This window comes from Dromiciops gliroides, chromosome 5 (genome assembly GCF_019393635.1).
Source record: "Dromiciops gliroides isolate mDroGli1 chromosome 5, mDroGli1.pri, whole genome shotgun sequence".
Classification (NCBI taxonomy): Eukaryota; Metazoa; Chordata; class Mammalia; order Microbiotheria; family Microbiotheriidae; genus Dromiciops; species Dromiciops gliroides.
The window spans coordinates 162,605,890-162,626,370 of record NC_057865.1 but is presented as its reverse complement, the minus strand read 5'-3'; the positions used below and the strand labels follow the sequence as shown (position 1 = coordinate 162,626,370).

General features: G+C 37.5%; 1 protein-coding gene across 3 annotated transcripts; it reads left to right on the top strand.

Annotated features, from left to right (window-relative positions):
• The first annotated feature begins 210 nt into the window (after positions 1-210).
• Positions 211-18,511, top strand: SUV39H2 (SUV39H2 histone lysine methyltransferase). 3 transcript variants are annotated; one of them, XM_043965096.1, is made up of 6 exons: positions 211-433; positions 3,571-3,716; positions 10,906-11,577; positions 13,262-13,408; positions 14,547-14,676; positions 15,754-18,509. In XM_043965096.1, the coding sequence occupies exons 1-6, from the start codon at positions 403-405 to the stop codon at positions 15,858-15,860; spliced, it is 1,233 nt and encodes a 410-aa protein (XP_043821031.1). In that variant the 5' UTR covers positions 211-402; the 3' UTR covers positions 15,861-18,509. The 3 variants fall into 3 exon arrangements, with proteins under 3 accessions (XP_043821031.1, XP_043821032.1, XP_043821033.1); XM_043965097.1 differs by lacking the exon at positions 13,262-13,408 and having other exon boundaries at positions 15,754-18,511; XM_043965098.1 differs by lacking the exon at positions 3,571-3,716 and having other exon boundaries at positions 15,754-18,510.
• The last annotated feature ends 1,970 nt before the right edge of the window (positions 18,512-20,481 follow it).

Genomic DNA, 20,481 nt, shown 5'->3' with positions numbered 1-20,481 from the left:
CCTCCCAGCGTTCGGTAGCCTCCTGGGTCTCCCCGAGTCAAACTGGCGGGAGGAGGAGGGGAAGGCGGACTGTACAAAACTCCCCGTAATCCAGCCGGGGCGGGGGCTGGTGGGGGGAGGAGCTCGGGCTTCCCGCCGCGCCTCGGCCCGGCAGCACGCGTGGCCTCGGTCGCCCTCCGGGGTCCGCTCGGCGCAGTGTAGGAGCCCGGGGCCGCGGCAGCCGCGGGGTCCTGGGAGCCCGCGCGCTCCGCCGCCCGCGCCCGTCATACCCTGACGTGTGGGCCTGTCTCCTCCCTCCCTGCTCCCCGCTAGTAGCTTCGAGCCGGGTAAGGGGGCGGGGCCTCGGCCCTCCAGCTGAGCGGTCCGGTCAGACCGCGCCAGTTTGAATGAAGGTTCCACAAGATGGCGGCGGCCGCGGCCGGAGCGCGAGGAGGTGAGGGCTGGAGAGGGACCCTGCCCCCACCCCGCCTCGTCTCACCTCCCAGTGCCCAAACCGCGCTCCCCGCGCCTGGAGGACCGGCAAGGAGACCTCGGTGCCGGGGGACGGCCCGCCACTCCCACGCTCCTGACGCGGTGACCCCAACGTGGGGAGCGGGGCGGGGGACTGGCCCCCGGCTGTCCCTCTAGCCCCGGCCCCTCTGCCCCCAGCCCCGCTCCCCCTCCTCCTCCTCCTTCCTCCCTCCCTAGTCCCGTCCCGTCCCGTCCCGTCCCATCCCATCCCATCCCGTCCCATCCCGTCCACTCTCCGTGCCTCACGCTGGCGGGAGGCTCAGGCGCACACCGCGGGAAGTGAGCCGGGTTGGCGCCTCTGCCCCCGCAGCCCGCGCCGGGCTGGGAGGGGAGCCGTTTACCGTCGCCCTCCCCGGACACCAACGTTTCCCGAGCCCCGGAGGCGCCGCTGGCCGGGCACCGGTCCCCGGGCCCCCCGGGCCCCGCGCTAGGCAGGCATCGGCTCCCCAACTGTAACGGAGGTGGGGGAACGGCGGGCGCGAGGTGTGGGGCAGGAGCTGGAGGCGGCCGGCCCCACGCAGGGGGGATTAGTGGTTTGTTAATCCCCGTGCAGGATCCGAAACCTGGTCGGAAGAGAGGCTGCGGTTTGACTTCTTTGTGGTCCTGCTAGAACTCGAGTGTTTGGGGTTTAAAAGTTAGTTTGTTTGTTTGTAGTGGGTAGGGACCCCCGCTGGGAGTCCGGCCCCGGGGGCTGTAGAGAGGGCAGGAGGCCGGGGGAAAGCATGTTGAGCCCAGGGGTCTTTGGAGCTCGGACTCAGTGACCCGGAGCTGGGGAGAGCAGGAGAGCAGGAGTCCTCGGCCCCTAGCAGAGCCTTGCTTATTTTTCCTGGGCTGCAAAGAATCAGATAACCTGACCCCCTCCCTCTCTTCAGAATCAAAACTGGAGGAAATACTGCCAAGTGGCTGAGAAACGTGAGGGGGGTCTGTTACTTTTGCGCCGTAGAACGTAGCGTGCTGGAGTGGCTCCTGTGGGAACACATGGGATTCCTTTAGACAGAAGCCATCCATCAGTATATCGTAGCCTCTGCATGTTGAGATCGTCAGGAATGGCCAGCCTTTGTGCAGTATTTCCAGCAACAGGTTTTTACGGTGTTGATGAAAAACTTAGTCTTGTAAACGAGCGTTAATAGTGCAGTCACTGTTAGGTGCTCCTGGCCATATTTTCAATTTTCTAATCGCTACAGATGGTTTCCATCATACAGAAAAAGAGACTTTTGAGTACTGTGATTTGTATTAAGAGATCGAATTATACCTAGGATTAGTGGATGTCAAATGTCATTAGCACATGACAGTATAGGTACACCTCACTGTACAGCATATTAATAAGTTTTAGAGCTGGAAGGTATCTTAGAAATTAGTTCAGGATCCCAGTCTTTTTGTGAGAACTTTAAGTGATCTTTCCGTGTGGGAGACACCTGCTGGTAGTGAAGATCTGGGAGGGGGGTGGTATTTGTGAGGAGATTGCAGAAATATTCTTCAGTATAGCCAGGGGAAAGGTATTGTAGTTAGATTTACTGTCCACTGCAAATCCTAGACCAGGAGAATAGCTGTGGTGGCTCTTACTGGCTTGGAAATATGGAAAGTAAGGATGCTAAATTTATTGGTAAATCCTGAGGTCTGAGGTCTTACTCCAAATTCTGCCTCTCCTTGACCCCATCTTCACAATGAAAAATCCTAAGTACAGAAGAGGTTAATGTTTTGCCCAAAATTATATAGCAGAACTGGGAATGTTCCTATCTTAGTCTGGTCTCCTATTTTATTCCCCACTCTATTATACCAAGTAGACTATGGCTCTAAAAGTTGTTGGGGGGGGTGCTAAATATTTTGCTCAGCTCGCTAAAGGAATCTTGATATTAATTTTTTGTAATGCAAATAATTGGCTTCTAACATTTTTATGTTAAAATGAAAAGTGCTGATTGGGGACCTAGGTTCAGACCTTAGTTCTGTCACTTAGTTTACTTATTTATAACTTTTGGTCAATCACTTGACCTTTTTTGGCCTTAGTTTCCTTACCGGAAAAATAAAGAAGTTAGACTAGATGACCTCTAAAGTCCCTTCAAAATCTATAAGTTTAGATTTTCTTGAAGTGGAACAGATTTGTATAAATTGCAAGATCACGTTTCACAGTAGTTAGGGCAACGCAGAATCCAATACTTTAATACTGCTTTAAAATACAAAAATGAAAAAATTAATATTTGAAATATTAGTGTTGTTTCCGTTATGGGTATAACTCTTGGGTTTATCATGAGATGAACACATTATCATCTTAGAGCCTAACCTATCTCCCAGGTCCTGTCCTATCCAGCCTTTGACACATTCTGCCACTGTGACCTTGGGCATGTCACCTAAAGTCTTAGTGCTGGGGTGGGGGGAGGGTGGAGAAGACTATAAGTTTCTGATCTATATTGGTAGAGGGAGTTTTCGATACCAGGAGTTCATTTTACCAATGAAATCACAGGGCTGGGTTGAATGGTAGTATTAACACATGGGCAAGACAAGTGAAAATGCAAAACCTCATAGCCTTTCAAAGTTAGAAAACTATGCCGAATGTTGTACACTTTGGTTTTAGCTCTTTTCCCATTTGTTGGTTAAAGAAAACAAAGAACTTGTACTTTATTACAAAGCTGTAAATTTGGCTTCATTTTAAAATTTCTTATTTTAGTATACATGTGTCTTTCTTAACATTTACAATTTGTTCTAATAATTGACCATAAATGAAATGTACAAATCAAAAATATTTCTTTGTGCTGTTACAATGGGCTCCATAATCTTGACAAAGCAAACAAATTAATGTTCATTTAAGGATCTTAGCACAACTTAATTGATGAGAATTTTTTAAAAAAGTAATGGATATGAGTGCTTGTCATCTAATGGCAATCAATATTAACTATCCAGGAAACTTTTAGGTTTTCTCCTGAAGAAAGTTCATTGATTCATGTTTGATGTGATTTTATGATGTAGAATTACTGCTAATTGGAGGGAGGGGATGTAAAAACGAAAAAAGTCTATATTCTTAACTTTAGTATTTCCTTAGTGAGGAATCATATTTTCTTATTGTAGCTTGGTGTGTGCCTTGCCTAGCTTCACTTGATACTCTTCAGGAATTATGTAGAAAGGAAAAGCTCACATGTAAATCGATTGGAATCACCAAAAGGAATCTAAATAATTATGAGGTGGAATACTTGTGTGACTACAAGATAGAAAAGGTAAGGCAAATGTGTAGTCCTCAATAAAGTCATAATCAGATATTACTTCAATATTTCATTTCACTTATTATGAAGAACTTTGAAATTTGGACAAGCAAGACATTTTTAAAAGTTTAAATTCTAGGCCACAATAGACTTAGTATTTTTATCATTACTATTGCCAAATAATATTTGTGATTTTTGAAGCACAAAACATGCTTCAACATGAAAATATTTTAAGGTGATTGTAGAATACTATAGCTAGTTCTTGACCATCTCTGTATTTTATCCACAGCAAATGTATTCCAAATCAGCTTCCCCATAGTTATACCATAGCATACTTGAGGATCCCCTTTCCCTACTAGCAGCTGGCATTTACCTGAAAATTCAAACTAATATTAATGTTAATTTTTGAGCATCAGTTCCATGTTACCAACTAATCCTATCAGATATCTCTACATGGATGTCCTATTACCTCAAACTTAAAATGGTATGGACAGAACCAAGGATTCAAGCTTTATGACTTTGGGTAAGTCAGTTAAACTCTGAGCTTCAGTTTCCACACTTGTAAAGCAAGGGGATTAGACTTGATCTCTAAGGTCCCGCTTCACATTCTATGATTCTGTATTTAGTAGTGAATCTACGACCTCCTAAAGCATCTCGTTCCACTTTTGGACAGCTTTAAGTGTTAGGACTTTTTCCTTACATAAAATTTGAATCCACATCTCTGTAACTTCTACCCATTGCTCCTAATTCTAATCCCTTGTTCATGTGACTGCCCTTTACATAACTGAGGAGAACTATTATGTTCTTCCAAGTATTTCTTGTGATAAACATTCCTAGTTCCTTTAATCAATCCTAATGTGACATGGGCTCTGTCAACCTGAGTGCCTTCCTCTAGATACACTCTGGTTTACTAGTTGTATTTCTAAAAGGTGGTATCCAAAATTGAATATTATGTCCCATATATAGTCCACTCAAGGCAGACTCTTTACCCTTACAAACCACTTACCCACCTCCTTCTAACTTAACTTTATTCATTAATGGTCCCACGATCCTCCCAGATCAAACCTCAGATTTCTTTTTTCTTTTTTTTTTTTTTGGTGAGGCAATTGGGGTTAAGTGCCCAGGGTCACACAGCTAGTAAGTGTTAAGTGTCTGAGGCTGGATTTGAACTCAGGTACTCCTGACTCCAGGGCCTGTGCTCTATCCACTGCTCCACCTAGCTGCCCCAAACCTCAGATTTCTTTACTTTTTATTCCCTCTATTCCATTAGTGGTCAGTCACCAAACCCTTTGCTTTTTTCTAAATATGTCTTGTATTTCTCCCTTTTCTATTCACACTATCACCACTCTATCAGAACCTTCTTTACCTCACAAGAAGACATATCATAATAGTCTCTCCAAATTCTTCCTCTACTCTGTCCTTCATACTTCCAGATTTGTTTACCAAAAATACTTCAATTTCATCATTACTTTGCTGCTCAAAAACCTCTTTGATGACTTTTCATTTGCTTAAAGGACAAAGTTAAAACACCTTTACCTCAGTATTAATGATTCTCCTTAATTTGTCCTCACTATACTTCTCTACCTTGGCAATACCCTTGGTTTCAATGCCACATCGTGATGTGGAAGTTATTCTGGGTTCTCAGATTATATTAATAGTGCAAATTCAAGTAGGTTCTACTAAGCCTTAAGACAGAGTAAAGCTTCAAAAACAGACCATGTTGACTGTCAGAGGAACATTCTAGCTAAGTATAGGTACTCATTGCCACCAGATTGCATTTTAGGTGGTCCTTTTATTACAGTTGGCCCATGAATCATATAAAAATGCAACGTAAACTTCAGTCTTGCTTGAAAAGTAACAGTAGTATAAAAGGGGGATTCTAAGAATTAAAATTTTTAGATCTAGTACAAGCAAAAAACAAAAACAAAAGCTCACTATGGGGGCAGCTAGGTGGCTCAGTGGATAAAGCACCGGCCTTGGATTCAGGAGTATCCGAGTTCAAATCTGGCCTTGGACACTTGACACACTTGACACTTACTGGCTGTGTGACCCTGGGCAAGTCACTTAACCCCCATTGCCCCGCCAAAAAAAAAAAAAGCTCTAGTACAAGCATTAATTTAACTGATGGTACTCTTTTTTTTTTTTTTTAAAGTGAGGCAGTTGGGGTTAAGTGACTTGCCCAGAGTCACACAGCTAGTAAGTGTTAAGTGTCTGAGGCCCGTTTTAACTCAGGTACTCCTGACTCCAGGGCCAGTGCTCTATCCACTGCACTACCTAGCTGCCCCCAACTGATGAAACTTTTAACATGAGATCATTACCTGGCTTCCAATGAATTGGTATACAACACTGGAGAAATTGAGTCATACCTGTTTAACATTCATGCTGTTAAAAAAACAAAAAACAACCACCATTCATACTGTAAACTACACTAGAAAATAAATTGCAACTAAATGGAAAGGTGGTTCACAGGTTCCAGTTAGAGAAGCAAATAAATAGATTTATAGAGTTAGTTTGATTGTTCAAACAGTAACAGTAAGAAACATTTCATGGTATAATCACCATGCCTTATAGTACTCATGTGATGAGCATAAGGTCACTGTCAGGAAGGTAGTGGCAGCTTCTGTGCTCCTAACATAGGTTGTAGAGGATGAAAATGTAGATGAAGTCAATAAAAAACTTGACAACATCCTCCAAACCAAATCATCACATATACCTTGATACATATTAACTTTAGTGGGAATGTGGACACGGGAAAAGAGTGAAAATATGATTCAGGAAATAAGAAATTAGTCCTAAAGCATGTAAACTACTTGAATGACTCATGCCTGTGTATCACTAATACTTTTTTTGAGGAGAGTGATAATGTGGGATACAAAGAATACTAAATTGTCACCAAAAAAAAAAAGAATTTGACTCCTCATGGGAAATGGCTAATTCCTAATATGGGAATTATTTCAGTATGTATGTATTCAGAGCAAAGGTCAAAATTACCATGAAATTAGAAGGAAAAAGATGACACCATGAATAATTACAGAAGTTCCAGTATGAAATATTTAAGCAGGCTGTTAACTGAAGAATAGGAACTAGATAAAAGTAAAGATATTGAATGATTACAGAAATTTCATAAGATAAATTTGACCAACATGAGAGTTGACTCAAGAAGTTCAAAAGAGCCCTGAAATCATCTCACAGAAAACATTTCTGCTTCTTGTTAAGCTAAGAAATAAAGTAAACTCAGTCATTCCCAGGTTAGAGAGTACAGGCCAACTTGGAAAACATGGAGGAGGAAGTTCAGGAAGAATATCATTTCACAAAAGCAGTGAAGACATGAGTGGAGAAGAAAGAAGTGTGCAGAAAGCTCAGTGTAAGACTTAACCTGGGGCGGCTAGGTGGCACAGTGGATAAAGCACCAGCCCTGGATTCAGGAGTACCTGAGTTCAAATCCAGCCTCAGACACTTAACACTTACTAGCTGTGTGACCCTGGGCAAGTCACTTAACCCCAATTGCCTCACTTTAAAAAAAAAAAAAAAGACTTAACCAAGACAGGTTATTCCAAGAGCTTTAATAGAAAGCACTGTAGTGAAGACCACTGATAGACTAGAAATCTGTTCCATGGTCAAGAAGACTAGGATCTAGACTATCATCAAAACAACAAAAAAAAGAAAATTCCTCTCCTTTCAGGGCTCAGTGTCCAGCACTCTCTTTCATATACAAAACAAGCACCACTGCACCAGGTACTATCACTTTTTCTTTTCTTTTCCAAACTTGAGCGATTCATTTCCTTGACTTCTGACTCCATACCCAACCCTGAACAGTGACACTCACTGGGTAACTCTGCCTCTTTCACATTTGCAAAGAGGCAAATTTAAACACAAGAGTAAAATTCCCAATAATCAAAAAACGATGCAAAGATGGACATTTAAGAGGCATTTAAGCAAAGGCCTACTTGTCAAGTTTTTATGAAGGAGATTCTTGTTTAGGGATTATTCCTTACAACTACAGGGTTCTGTGATTATCACACAGTGAATGCTGTCATTGCCTATGTCTCTCAAGGATATATTTTGTCCCTTCCTAAATAATCAAGGGGAGAACCAGTAATTTTTTGGCAGCTGTCAATCCTTACAGCCTCCTATATACATAAAGCTATTTGCTTTATGCTGGCATTCTCAAGACTATGCATTCATCCAGAATATCTTTGGATACAAACAAACAAGAAATTAAAGTGATTCCTGCCCTCAAGGAGATTACATTCTATGTAGAGAAACAATGTGTACCCATATAAATATGTACAAAATCTGTACAATGTAAATAGAAAGTAATTTGGGGGGCATGCAGAGAAGCACTAATTGGTGGGAATAGCCTCGTGTAGGACTGGTGTTTGAGTTGAAGTTTGAAGGAAACAAATGAAATTATATTTGATGCTAGAAGCAATAAACCACTTTTGGGAATATCTCAGTTTGACAGCTGTGTAGAAAGTATGGATGAAAGAGAATAAAGCCAGGGAAAACAAATATAGAAACAACCATAGAGAGAATTGTTCAGTGGCCCTCAAATTATCAAGATCATTGAATAGGAAACATGAAATAGGGAAAAGTGTCCACTAGTATCACAGAGGCTGCCTCATGCAAAGGCCAAACAGAAGACAGATTCTGTATTTGTGGTTGCCATTGTCCTGATTACGTCAAACCTCAGAATGCCACACAGGCCTTCCTAAGTGAAGTAATTCATTTCAGTGTCACAAGTATTAAGTGCCTGTTATGTGCAAAGCATAGTCCTAACCACACAGGAAAAACCAAGTGGATGAAGAATGCTTATTGCCCAGATATCTAATGTAGTTAAATGAGCAGTCCATTGCATTAGTCCATCAGCACCTGAATCTTGGACAAGCATTGCAGATACACCTGGACTCAGAATTGAATAAGAGATACTGGACTGGATTGCATTTGGACAATTATGCAGCTGTTTGAATAATTCCTGCTTCTTGGTGCTAAAGCTCATCTATTTAACACTAACATTCTCCCAATGAGACTGTATAGTAGTGAATCACAAAGAATCATAACCTTTGGAGAATCAAAATCATAGGTGATACATATTGCAATGGAAAGATAATATGCCACAGTATATTGCCAACAGTGTTATTTATGCAAAAACAGTTATAAAAATATTAAGGACAGGGGGCAGCTAGGTGGCGCAGTGGATAAAGCACCGGCCCTGGATTCAGGAGTTCCTGAGTTCAAATCCGGCCTCAGACACTTGACACTTACTGGCTGTGTGACCCTGGGCAAGTCACTTAACCCCCCATTGCCCCGCAAAAAAAAAACAAAAACAAAAAAATTAAGGACATGCATGCCTAGAAAAGGAGACCAGTTAATTGGTTAGTGAGATCTTGGCTTTTGTACTGATACATAAAACATACAAAATAGTAAAAGACCTAGAAAAAAAGCCTCTAGTACCTTGACTGCACCTTATCTTCCCTCCCCAAGAATTTTTGCAAAGATTATCTGATTTAGTTCTAGAAGGGACCCTAGAAATTGTTTAATACCATCATTTTACAAAGAAGGAAACTGAAACTCAAAGAGAATGATTTGTACAAAGTCACAGGTACCAGGGATTATCAATTCCAATTAAAAAAAAAATTAAGTGCCTACTGTGTGCAAGATGCTATATGTTGGAGATCCAAAGACAAAAAAATGACAGTCCCTAGGGAATAGACAAAGCTCAGTAAGGATAAGATGGCATTGAGTGGATTGAAAGTTGCAATTGTGGAAAGAGTACCCATATTGAAAATCTCATGGATCCATGAAGTAAGTATCTATTTCCAGTCTACATTTATCCTCAATTTGTTGCATTCTTCTAGTATAAGATTATCCTTTTTGGCACTTAATCAATTACTGTTGTTTTACTTAATTATTGTGTAGCTCATTAACCTTCCACTAAACCCCTCAGATACTTGAAGACAGTTATGTATTTCCCCACTTCCCACACACTCTTTTTATAGGCTAAACACCAGTTCTTTCAACTGGTCCTCATTTGGTATGAACTTGAGTCACTTCACTGCCTCAGTGCCCTCCTCTCAATGTTGTCCAGCTTGTCAATGTCCTTTGTAAAATGATGGCATCCAGATGTAATCTGATGCCTGTCATAATGTATGGGTCAAGATTACATTAATCATGTATACTCTCTCAATACAGAGTTCAACAACTATCTACTGAAGACATAGTATGTATTACCAGTTTTAGAATTCAGATACAGCAAAATCCTTCACAGTAAAGCTGTACTAACTACAACCCTAATGATTCAGATGGTATTTGATTCTTGCAGTTCTTCAGGGTCATTATTATGATCATTAATTATCATTATACCCTATATCAAAGTATCATTCAGGCTAAACTATGTTAAGGGATCATTGAGAGCTGCCCTTAAAATTCCTAGCTAGCAGAATATGAAATTATAAAACATCTCCCTCTTGATAAAGGTGTCAACTTCTCAAGTCCCTTGTGAAGAAGTCTCAGCATTGGGCCAGAAAGGCTGAGCTATCTAAAGCACTCTTTTTCTTTCTCTTTTTTTCCTCTGTTGAATATTTGCTGGGATAAATAGGAATACTTTGGTTTTTTGTTGGCACTATCTTACTATGAAAACTACTTTGCAGAATTTATAACAACGATTTTGAGGCATTAAAGGACTTTTTATGTCACATTAAAAATTCAACAACACGGGGCAGCTAGGTGACTCAGTGGATAGAGCACCGGCCCTGGAGTTCCTGAGTTCAAATCCTGCCTCAGACACTTAACACTTACTAGCTGTGTGACTCTGGGCAAGTCACTTAACCCCAATTGCCTCACTAAACAAACAAACAAAAAAATTCAACAACATGAAGTTTGAAATCATGGGGAGAATTTTCACATTTTAAATAATATCCCTTAAAGATGCAGTAGTTTTAATAATCTTTAGATTGATGTCAGAACACTGATAATGAGCACTGTTTTTTCTGTAGAGTGCTTAATTCAAATGAATATATCTTTATCTCCCTTGATAGACTATAAGGTCCTTGAGGGAAGGGATTATGTCTTGTTCATCTTTATATATTTTAACCCCCCCCCCCAAACATCTTCCCTAGAGGCTTTGTTCATAATAGGCATTCAGTGTTTGTTGAATTGAATTGAAACCTTAAAGCTTAATGTACATCTTCTTTTGTATTTTAAGGATATGGAATATTACCTTGTAAAATGGAAAGGATGGCCAGAAACTACAAATACTTGGGAACCTTCAAGAAATCTCAAATGTCCATTACTTCTTGAACAGTTTTATAATGACCAGCGTGATTATTTGTCTCAGCTAAAGCAAGGCAAAGCAGTAATGTTGAAAAATGATATCAAAAGTTTGAAGCCTGCTATTGCTGAGTATGTTGTAAAGAAGGCTAAACAAAGGGTAGCTCTGCAGAGATGGCAAGAGGAGCTTAACAGAAAAAAGAACCATAAAGGAATGATCTTTGTTGAAAACACTGTTGATCTGGAAGGCCCACCTTTAGACTTCTACTACATTAATGAATACAAACCTGCTCCTGGAATCAATTTAACAAATGAAGCCATAGTTGGTTGTATGTGCACAGATTGCTTCTTTGAGAAGTGCTGCCCCGCAGAAGCTGGAGTTCATTTGGCTTACAATAAAAAAAGGCAGATAAAAATCCAACCTGGCACTCCTATCTATGAGTGCAATTCAAGGTGTAAATGTGGGCCAGATTGCCCCAATAGGATTGTTCAGAAAGGGACACCGTATTCACTTTGCATCTTTCGAACTAGCAATGGCTGTGGCTGGGGAGTGAAAACCCTTGTGAAAATTAAAAGAATGAGTTTTGTCATGGAGTATGTTGGAGAGGTACGTTCAACTACTTAGACTATAATGAATAATATGTATAAAAGATTGTGACATTCCTGGGAAAAGTTTTTTTTCCAAAGGACTTGTTTCTTTGTTAATAAATTACTTTATTTTTTAAAATAGTGATGTATTTGTCCTGGCTGGTATATTTTTTGATTGACGTTTACAGAGATTTTCAAATCTATTTTCCTGGTTTTGCACCAGGAGTAAGTACTATGGTGTTTTTAATAAAATGTATTTTAAAGCTCCCGGCAAATCTGGTGCCTCATTGTGGCATGCAGGTAACCCTAAGGTGTATACCAGTGGAGCACAAGTTTAGCAAATTGTACTAAGTGGGGAAGCTTCAAGTGTGGGCCCAGTGATAGATAAATATGTCTATTTGAGAACCAGCCTAAGTGAGTTTAGGCTCATCACCATGCTGGCTGCCTGGTGATGAATTTTTCAGCTATAGCAGCAGCTCTTGAAAAACCCTTCCATTAAGTTGTAAAGGGCTTGCAATGTGCATTGGTTGAGGCAAGCCACATCAATGTAACTAGTACTGGGGTAGATATATTAAAAAACAAAAGTGTTCCTATGTATAAACTACAAATACTATTTGATAAATGGAAGTGATGCTATTTTAAGTATTTTAAATTCTAATAATTACCCATCAGTGCTACTAACTTCCTGTGAAACAATGAACCTAAAGGATGATGGTAGAAGTACAGAACTTGTATTCCCATAGCTCACTTTGAATTGCAAACATTATCCCTACTGACATGCAAAGAATCACATTGCACTGCTATGCTAGTAAATCCTAGCTAGAGATATTTTATTGTGGTTGCATTATCTGATCATGTTAAATTCTATTTCAATTTCAGAGTTGCTCTTGGTGATAGTGGATCTAATAATGTCTTCCATAGACAACAAAGCTAATCTCGCTTTGATCTGTGTCTGTGGGCTGCCTGATTAAGTCAATTTGAAGTTACTTTCAGTATATTCTTCAGTATATTTGAACTTTTGAGATCTTACTTTTTTGCTCTTATTTACTGTACCTACTTTAGAAATTTTTGGTTTCTAGCTAATTGGGTAATTAAATAAAAAGGTAAACTATAGAAAATGTTTTTTGCTTTTCAGCCAAATCTTTGTAAAAACCTACAAAGTTGAATTTTGTTAATATTGCTCACTGCAAATAGAACTTAACTAATATTCTGTATTTCTAGTAAGGTTTCTTTTGTAACCATAATCAAAGATTACTGAAAGGAAAAAAACATTTTGGGTACATAAGAGGTTTCAGTGTGCTTTCTGTTTGCCTTCAGTTACTATTTGCAGGGGAGAATAGCTGAGCAAAATTTGCAAACATCTTGTTTTAAAATTATGTACCTTTTCTGAAGTTTTTTTATAAAATCCTTTTCCCCCCGCCATATCCCAGATTTCTCTACTTCTACTTATCTTGTTTCAAAAAGAATTTGTTTAGATGATGAGCAATCACTGTGACCCTTCAAAGTAGCTAATGTATGTGTAATTTAAAGCATTTTTAGGTCACAATGTATGTTGTTGGTGTACTGTTAATGTTAACACACTATTTCACTTGGTTTCAGCAGTAAGATCAGCTCTGACTTTTTACAATTATTTTGCAAAATTATGGATTACTTTTTCTTTTAGTTCAGCAATAGTTATATAATATATTAGTTTTTCTTTATAGGTTATCACAAGTGAAGAAGCTGAGAGACGAGGGCAGCTCTATGATAATAAAGGAATCACATATCTCTTTGATCTGGACTATGAATCTGATGAATTCACAGTGGATGCAGCTCGATATGGAAATGTGTCTCATTTTGTGAATCATAGTGTAAGAAGTATCATTTCAAGCATAAACAGGACTTCTTAAAATTAGAGGGCCAAGAATTTCACCTTATTACTTAAAAAATCTTGATTTTTTTCCTTATCTACTATCAAGAATCATTTTGATTTAAAACTACTCAGTCCCTTAAAATAAGGCCTTAAGAATGAGGTGATCACTCATATAGTGCTTTGTATTTCCAGAGTGCTTTATAACATTTTTTATAACATTTTTACATCTTTCACATAGCATCTTGGTTAATAATGTATTGCTGTTTTAAACAGGAAGGCAGCAAGTGAGGTTACAAACTTGGGGGGGCAGGGTGAAATATGCCAAATTATTAGTTCGGGTTTAGTTAGTTTATGAAAAATGTTGGAAATTCTTCCAGATTCATTAATTCATTTCACCTATTTTAAGGTAAATTTTGTTTAGTGATGAATTTGAGATCCATCAATTAAACACCAACATAACCAATGTCTGGCAAAGTCCTTTGTTAATGTCTCATTTTGTTGTGATGAAACCATGTTCTAAAAGGCTATGTCAGCAGAACCACAGTCTGACATTCCCTGTAAAGTTGGAAATGTTACAGGTAGGGGACTGGGTGATGTACTATATATGTCTGTTACCTAAAAACCAACCTAGCCAGGTGCAGAGAGATTCATTACCAGAAGGCTGGCCAATAGATGATGAATTTGAATTTGTTTGGTTATAGCAATTCAACAGGACCAAAGGGTGGAGAAATTTCAATCTGCATTAGTGGGAAGAGTACCCACACTGATGAACATGAATCTTTTGAAATATCTTAAGAAATACAAAAATTGTATAAAATTCTAGCTTTGTTTGCTAAACAAGACATGGGCTTTGCTCCCTCTCCCATATAGCTTATAAATAAAGTGTGGGGAAGGCAATGGGTTCCTAAGCTTTTTATTTGAGCGCTGAAACACCCTGGAACCTTACATTTAGCCTCTAATAGGTTTAAATGAGTCCTTCATCCATGTAAAAAGCAATTAAATATTAAAAAGAATTTTAAAACAGGGCCCTGGAAAATTAAAAATTTCATGTGGCATTTATCTGGCTTTTTTTTTATCTGACTTTTAAATCAGATGCTTCTGCATATATAACGCCAATTCTAATGTTCCTTTTTCAGTGTGACCCAAATCTTCAGGTGTTCAATGTCTTCATTGATAACCTTGACACTCGCCTTCCTAGAATAGCACTGTTTTCTACAAGAACGATACATCCCGGAGAAGAGCTTACTTTTGATTATCAAATGAAAGGTATGATGATTATATTATGGATATGACTTACATTAAACAATTGTGGGTTTAGAATAGAATCAGACTTGGAAAGGACCTTTATATTTAGTTCTACCCATATCACTTTGCAGCTAAAGAAACTTATGTTAAATGAATTTATCCATGGTTATACAAGTAGTAAGTCATGGGAGCACAACTAGGGTGTAGGACTCCTGACTCAGTTTGGTGTTCTTTCAATTATACTTTATATAGCTGCTCAGGATATCACCTTTGTAGTGATGGGCTTGTTGTGTTTAAACAAAAAATTTCAAATAAGGAAATGTTATTACTTCTCCAATGTAATATCTTCTTAATACACAATACTGTTATTTAGTTCTTTTGGAAATGTTATAAAAATATTTTTGTTGTAGTCTCAAAAGACTAAAACATTACTAAACCATATGAAAACAGCTCATATATGTATCCAAAGATATATTTTTTTAATTTAACATTTAAGCAGCTAAATATAGTTATTTTTAATATTTTTTTCTTCAGGGTGTCATGTATAATTTAATCTTGTTCTATGGCCTCATGTAAGGCTGTACATTAAGTGAATATTGCATAATTCATTCATTTTACCAGTGATTTCCATTATTGCAGATGTCTATTCCTACGTTAAAAAAAGCTGATTCTGCACTCTGAAATTGAATTTTTAAAAAATTGAATTCTTACTTTGTGCACATTTAATTTGGTCATTCTAACACTATAAGAAAATAATTAACCTTTGTGATCTTTATTTTCATTGAATTATACCAAATAACTCCAATATTTGCTTATTAATTGATAAGGATTATATACTTAGTATACTTAGTATTTTTCAATTAAGAAAAGAACATCTACAATATTGTGCCAGGAATGGTTTTTAGTGTTTATTTTTCTGCCTTGTAGCTACTTCTATCCTCTAGTTAGTTATATGAATAGGATAATTACTCTCATTGATTCAAATACTAACTAAATATTAAAAATATAAACTAAAAACAATCTTTAAAATTATAATAAAGAATTCAGTATTACAATTACCAACTCTCTTTTTTCCTGTTTTTCCCCCCATGTATTCAGGTTCTGGAGATATATCTTCAGAGTCTATTGACCTCAGCCCAGCCAAAAAGAGGGTCAGAACTGTGTGCAAGTGTGGATCTGTGTCTTGCAGAGGTTACCTCAACTAAATTTTCAGGATATAGGTCTAAAGATAAATGTCATGGTTCTCTTTGTTTGTTTTTTACTTAAATCCCATCTTAGAAAATGAATTTTTTTATATTTAAGTATTTGGGATATTTTTATATATGCTAAATCAAGGTTGTTATGCCTCATGTTTTCTTAATTTACAATTCATTTCAAAACCACATTAGCCAAAGACCTTACTGATGCTCATTAATGTGAAAGGGTAAACACAGGGTCGCAAGAGTAGATCTTACACAGAGTAGTCAAAAGTATCAGTGCTTAGTAGTTGGATGTCATTCATGCCTATTAGGAAAGCAAGAACATTTATGGATTAGGATTTTTATTCATTCAACAAGCATTTATTAAGCACTAACTGTGCAAAGCACTAGGCTAAGCACTGGGAGAGAGGAAAAGCTTAGAGAAGATACCATCCCTGCCCCCATGGAGCTTACATACTTAAGTTTAGTTATGAAAATGCTGCTTTTGAATGTGTAAGTGTTATCAGTTTAGGACTAACATTCAATTTGTTGAGAAATCTTAAATATAGTTAGTTTATTTAATTTGGACAATGTAAAAGTTCTATTTTTGTTAATGTAATTTATATGACATCCTTATTCACCTGCTTAACAGTCATACATACTGTGTATGTACTTATTGAAAATAGGTGATATCAAATTTTATACTCTTTTCTAATTTTTATTAAAACAAATTGACAAGTTACTGATCCTAATGTTTGCTAAGGTGTAAAATTAAATGCAAAACAATAGAATTTAAATATCTTGATTTCGTACTTTAGAGAAGTTTGTAGCATATAAGGTATATTTTTTTCTGCTTTTCCTAGTAGTTCTTAAACTTTTTTCATATAGAACAATAATCTTTTCAAAAGTACTGAATGGCTGGCCATCATAATTATGTGGGAGGAAAAAGGGGGCTTTAGGGACCAAAGGGAGGGTTTCTATCAGCTAATATAGCTATGTCAAAGCCCTTTACAGCACTCCTCAGAAGAACAGGTATACATCCTAAGACCCCTTCATAACTCCACTGAAAACTGCGAGACTGTTGGAGAACTACTGATCTTTAGAGTGTAACTAGATGTCCCCCAAAAGTATTTTATGTATTCCCATATTTCCTAATATTCCATAATAAGCAAAATTTTCAAATACATTAATATTACCCGTTTCTTCAGACAAGTTTTAATGTACACGCTTTGTTAAATCTATAGTATTTTTATATTTTCTGCAGTCTATTCTTTAAAAAGTGATATATATTTTAAACAGATATTCTGTACATGCATCTATTGAAAATGTGATCATGAAAGCTAAGTTTGGCTTGGCCAAAAATAGTTCATTATAGTATTTCTGAATTATGGGGCTAAAATTAAAATGGTAAAGATAAAAATACAACCGTTTTATCACATAGGAACACCTAAACGTTGAATAATTTTTCAGCTGCATATTTCTGGTTCTGGGATTGACTCGTTTTGAATTCTAATCATGGTGTTCAACATGGAGACAAATGGTGCAAAACAAATTCAATTCACTGCATTCCTAGCCAGGTCTGCCCAAGCCACTTTTCCTTGACTACAGTGACCCAAAACTTGCCTGGGATAAAAATGAACTAACACAAAAAACAGCAAGTTATATCCATCTGCCTCTGTATGACACAAACTCTTATTTAGGGAAAATCTACTACTCATTTGTGAAATCACTTTTTGTTAAGGAGTATGCGGTCAGCCATATAGCAAAACAATCATTGCATTAAAAAAAATTTCATTATAGTTTAGGTTATTTATGTTTATGGACTTGGAACCAGAGTTAAAGCATTTACAAAAAGGCTAACTGGAAAGGACTTTTGTGTGTCTGCTAACGAATCATTTATGTGTCATTAGTCAATAGTGAAATACTGGCTTCACAAACTTAGCTGTATGCTTAGGTTGCTATTTATTGGATAAATCCTGATTGAATGAAGGGGCTGTGTTCCTTTCTTTTTAAAGTTGTAATTTAAAATAATTGTTAATGCATTTTTACTTTTTAAAATGTTAAATGGTTCATGAGATCTTGCCTCTTTATTTTAAAAACAAAATGTGGATAAACTGGGACAAAAGGTGACATGAAGTCAGCAGACCATTGTGATTAGAAGTATCTAAGCTCCATTATAATATTATCAAGGCTGGATTTTATTATGCATCCAAACAAATGTAGCAACACTGTTTTAAAAAATTACTGTGGTTTCTTGCCATTTTAAATAGTGATATATGTTTACCATTTAGCTAGACATCATATAATTGGCAGTTCTCTAAATTTTATTTGTTTATTTTAATGGCTGTTTTAAAGGCTTAGGAATTTGATATTTTTCAAATTTAAGTGATTTTCAAATGTAAGATTTTGATCAAGTTTAAATTAAACTAATGTACAGGTTATACTAACTCCATTGTTTTCAGTGTATGTAAATGGAACTGTGTTAGAAATACACAGTTGGTAATCTCAGGAATGTTTTTTTAATAGATATGCAAATTTTAGTTTGTATTTAGTGATTCTTAAAGCATTTTTCCATAGTTTTTAACAAAATAAATTTAATTTAGTTTGGATTCTGATGTTGTTCAGTACATCTCTAATTACCATGGAATATCATTGTTTCTGTTTAAGTACCTTATTTTAGTGATCCCTGAGCCAGGTAGAAAAGCAGTGATATATTTCTAACCATACTGAGACTAGATTTATAAATGTACCTGATTTTCCAGGGATTTTAAAGTCTTGGTTTTGTTTTTAAAAGCAAGCCAATCTTTGTTGAAATTCACACTTATTTTACTGGCTATTTTAAAGCCTTGGGTCACAGGATTACAGATATTAGAATCACAGATTTAAATCTAGAAGGGATCTTAGAGGTTACCTAATCCAGCCCCTCATTTTACAGATTAAGAAACTGAAACATGGAAAGATTGAGAGATAGGATTTGAACCAGATTCTCTGATTCCAAATCTAGTGCTCTTTCTATTGTAGCACATAGTATTCCAGAACTGAAAGGGATCTCTGTAGACAATTGGTCCAACCTGATAAAGAATCCCTATTGCATAACCCAGCAAGCGGTCATTCAGCCTTTGCTTGAAGCCCTCCAGTGAAGGTAACCCACTATCTCCTGAGACACCCCACTGCAAAACATTAGTAAGTTGTCTTACATCAGATTGAAATTTCCCTCTTTTTAACATCTTCCCTACTACTCTTAGTTCTTCCTCGTGGGACCAAGTAAAACAGATCTAATCCATATATCAGGTATTGAAAACAGTCGTCATATCTCCCACCCATTCTTCTTCCAGGCTTAAAATTTCCTATTTCAACTGCTATTCCTATGCCATGGAACTTAAGGCTTTCCCCCATCCTGGTTGCTCTCCCCTGAACATTTCAAATGATCCTTGGTACAACATAAAATTTTACTAACTTTCTATTTTACTAGACTACATACATCTTATTTATTATATACTTTATACACATAAAACAGAATAAAGTAACATTTGATTAAGATTATAAACTGAATGCTAAACTCCTAAAATAATTCAAGTAGGTTTAGAGAAGTTAAATACCAAATCAAATGATATTTTTAAATCTGCGCTAGCAAAACTAAGTCCTAAAAATAGATGGATCTGCAACAAAAGAAGCCGTTATTTTTCAAAGTAGAATTACCTCTCTATAGAAAGTTTCACTATTTCTCTAAAGCAAAAAGTACAACCTATATAAGTTGTATTAGATTGTAAATACAATAGTTAGCATAGGTATGTATTTAGTCTTGAGTTCAGATTGACTGGATTGCTAGTATGTGGGCACAATGAAATTTACTAGATGGATTTACTGGATATAGCTACTCAATAGTATATTCAATAGTATAAACTTCAGTGGACCTTTAATTTCATCAATGTAAGTACTCCCTCCAGTGGTACAGGTCATCAATGCCTTTCTATACTATGTAACTCTTACCCATATCCTTTCTCTTTTTTATTTTTATTTATTTTTAAATTTTATTTATTTATTTTTGTGAGGCAGTTGGGGTTAAGTGACCCAGGGTCACACATCTAGTAAGTGTTAAGTGTCTGAGGCAGGATTTGAACTCAGGTCCTCCTGACTCCAGGGCTGGTGCTTTATCCACTGTGCCACCTAGCTGCCCTCTACCCATATCCTTTCATAAGAGGTTCATTGAATGTGTTAGGGGCCTGCTTCTTAATTATGTCTCTTAACTAGACTGGTACTGGTTTAGCATTGAGGCTGTCTAAATGTTAGCTCTTGCTCTTGCCATATGACTGATTCACTTTTCTTTCTTGTGCCCCTTCTTGAGCACAAGTCATTGCTGGTAATTCGTGGCAGCTTGTTTATGCCCACCTACAGTGATCTCTCCATCTCTCTTGATCTTTGGTTGACTCACAATTTTATTTCCTTGATGGTGGTGGGTTTTGTCCCATGAATTGAAGCCTTCTTACAGCATCACTAGAATACTGGTGATAAAAGGATGTTTTTGTTTCACAGTCTTTAAAAGTTATATGACACTTCTAATGGAAATCCAACCTGCTTTCTTGTTCCTATTCAAGTTTGGACCAGCTCAGTGAACTGTCTGTTCAGCTATATATTATAATCCAGGTAA

Excerpts from the sequence above, each read along its gene's own strand:
- SUV39H2 (XM_043965096.1), top strand. The coding sequence starts at position 403 with ATGGCGGCGGCCGCGGCCGGAGCGCGAGGAG. Across the intron at positions 11,578-13,261 it reads TCATGGAGTATGTTGGAGAG|GTTATCACAAGTGAAGAAGC; the intron begins GTACGTTCAACT and ends TTTTCTTTATAG. Across the intron at positions 14,677-15,753 it reads TTTTGATTATCAAATGAAAG|GTTCTGGAGATATATCTTCA; the intron begins GTATGATGATTA and ends CCATGTATTCAG.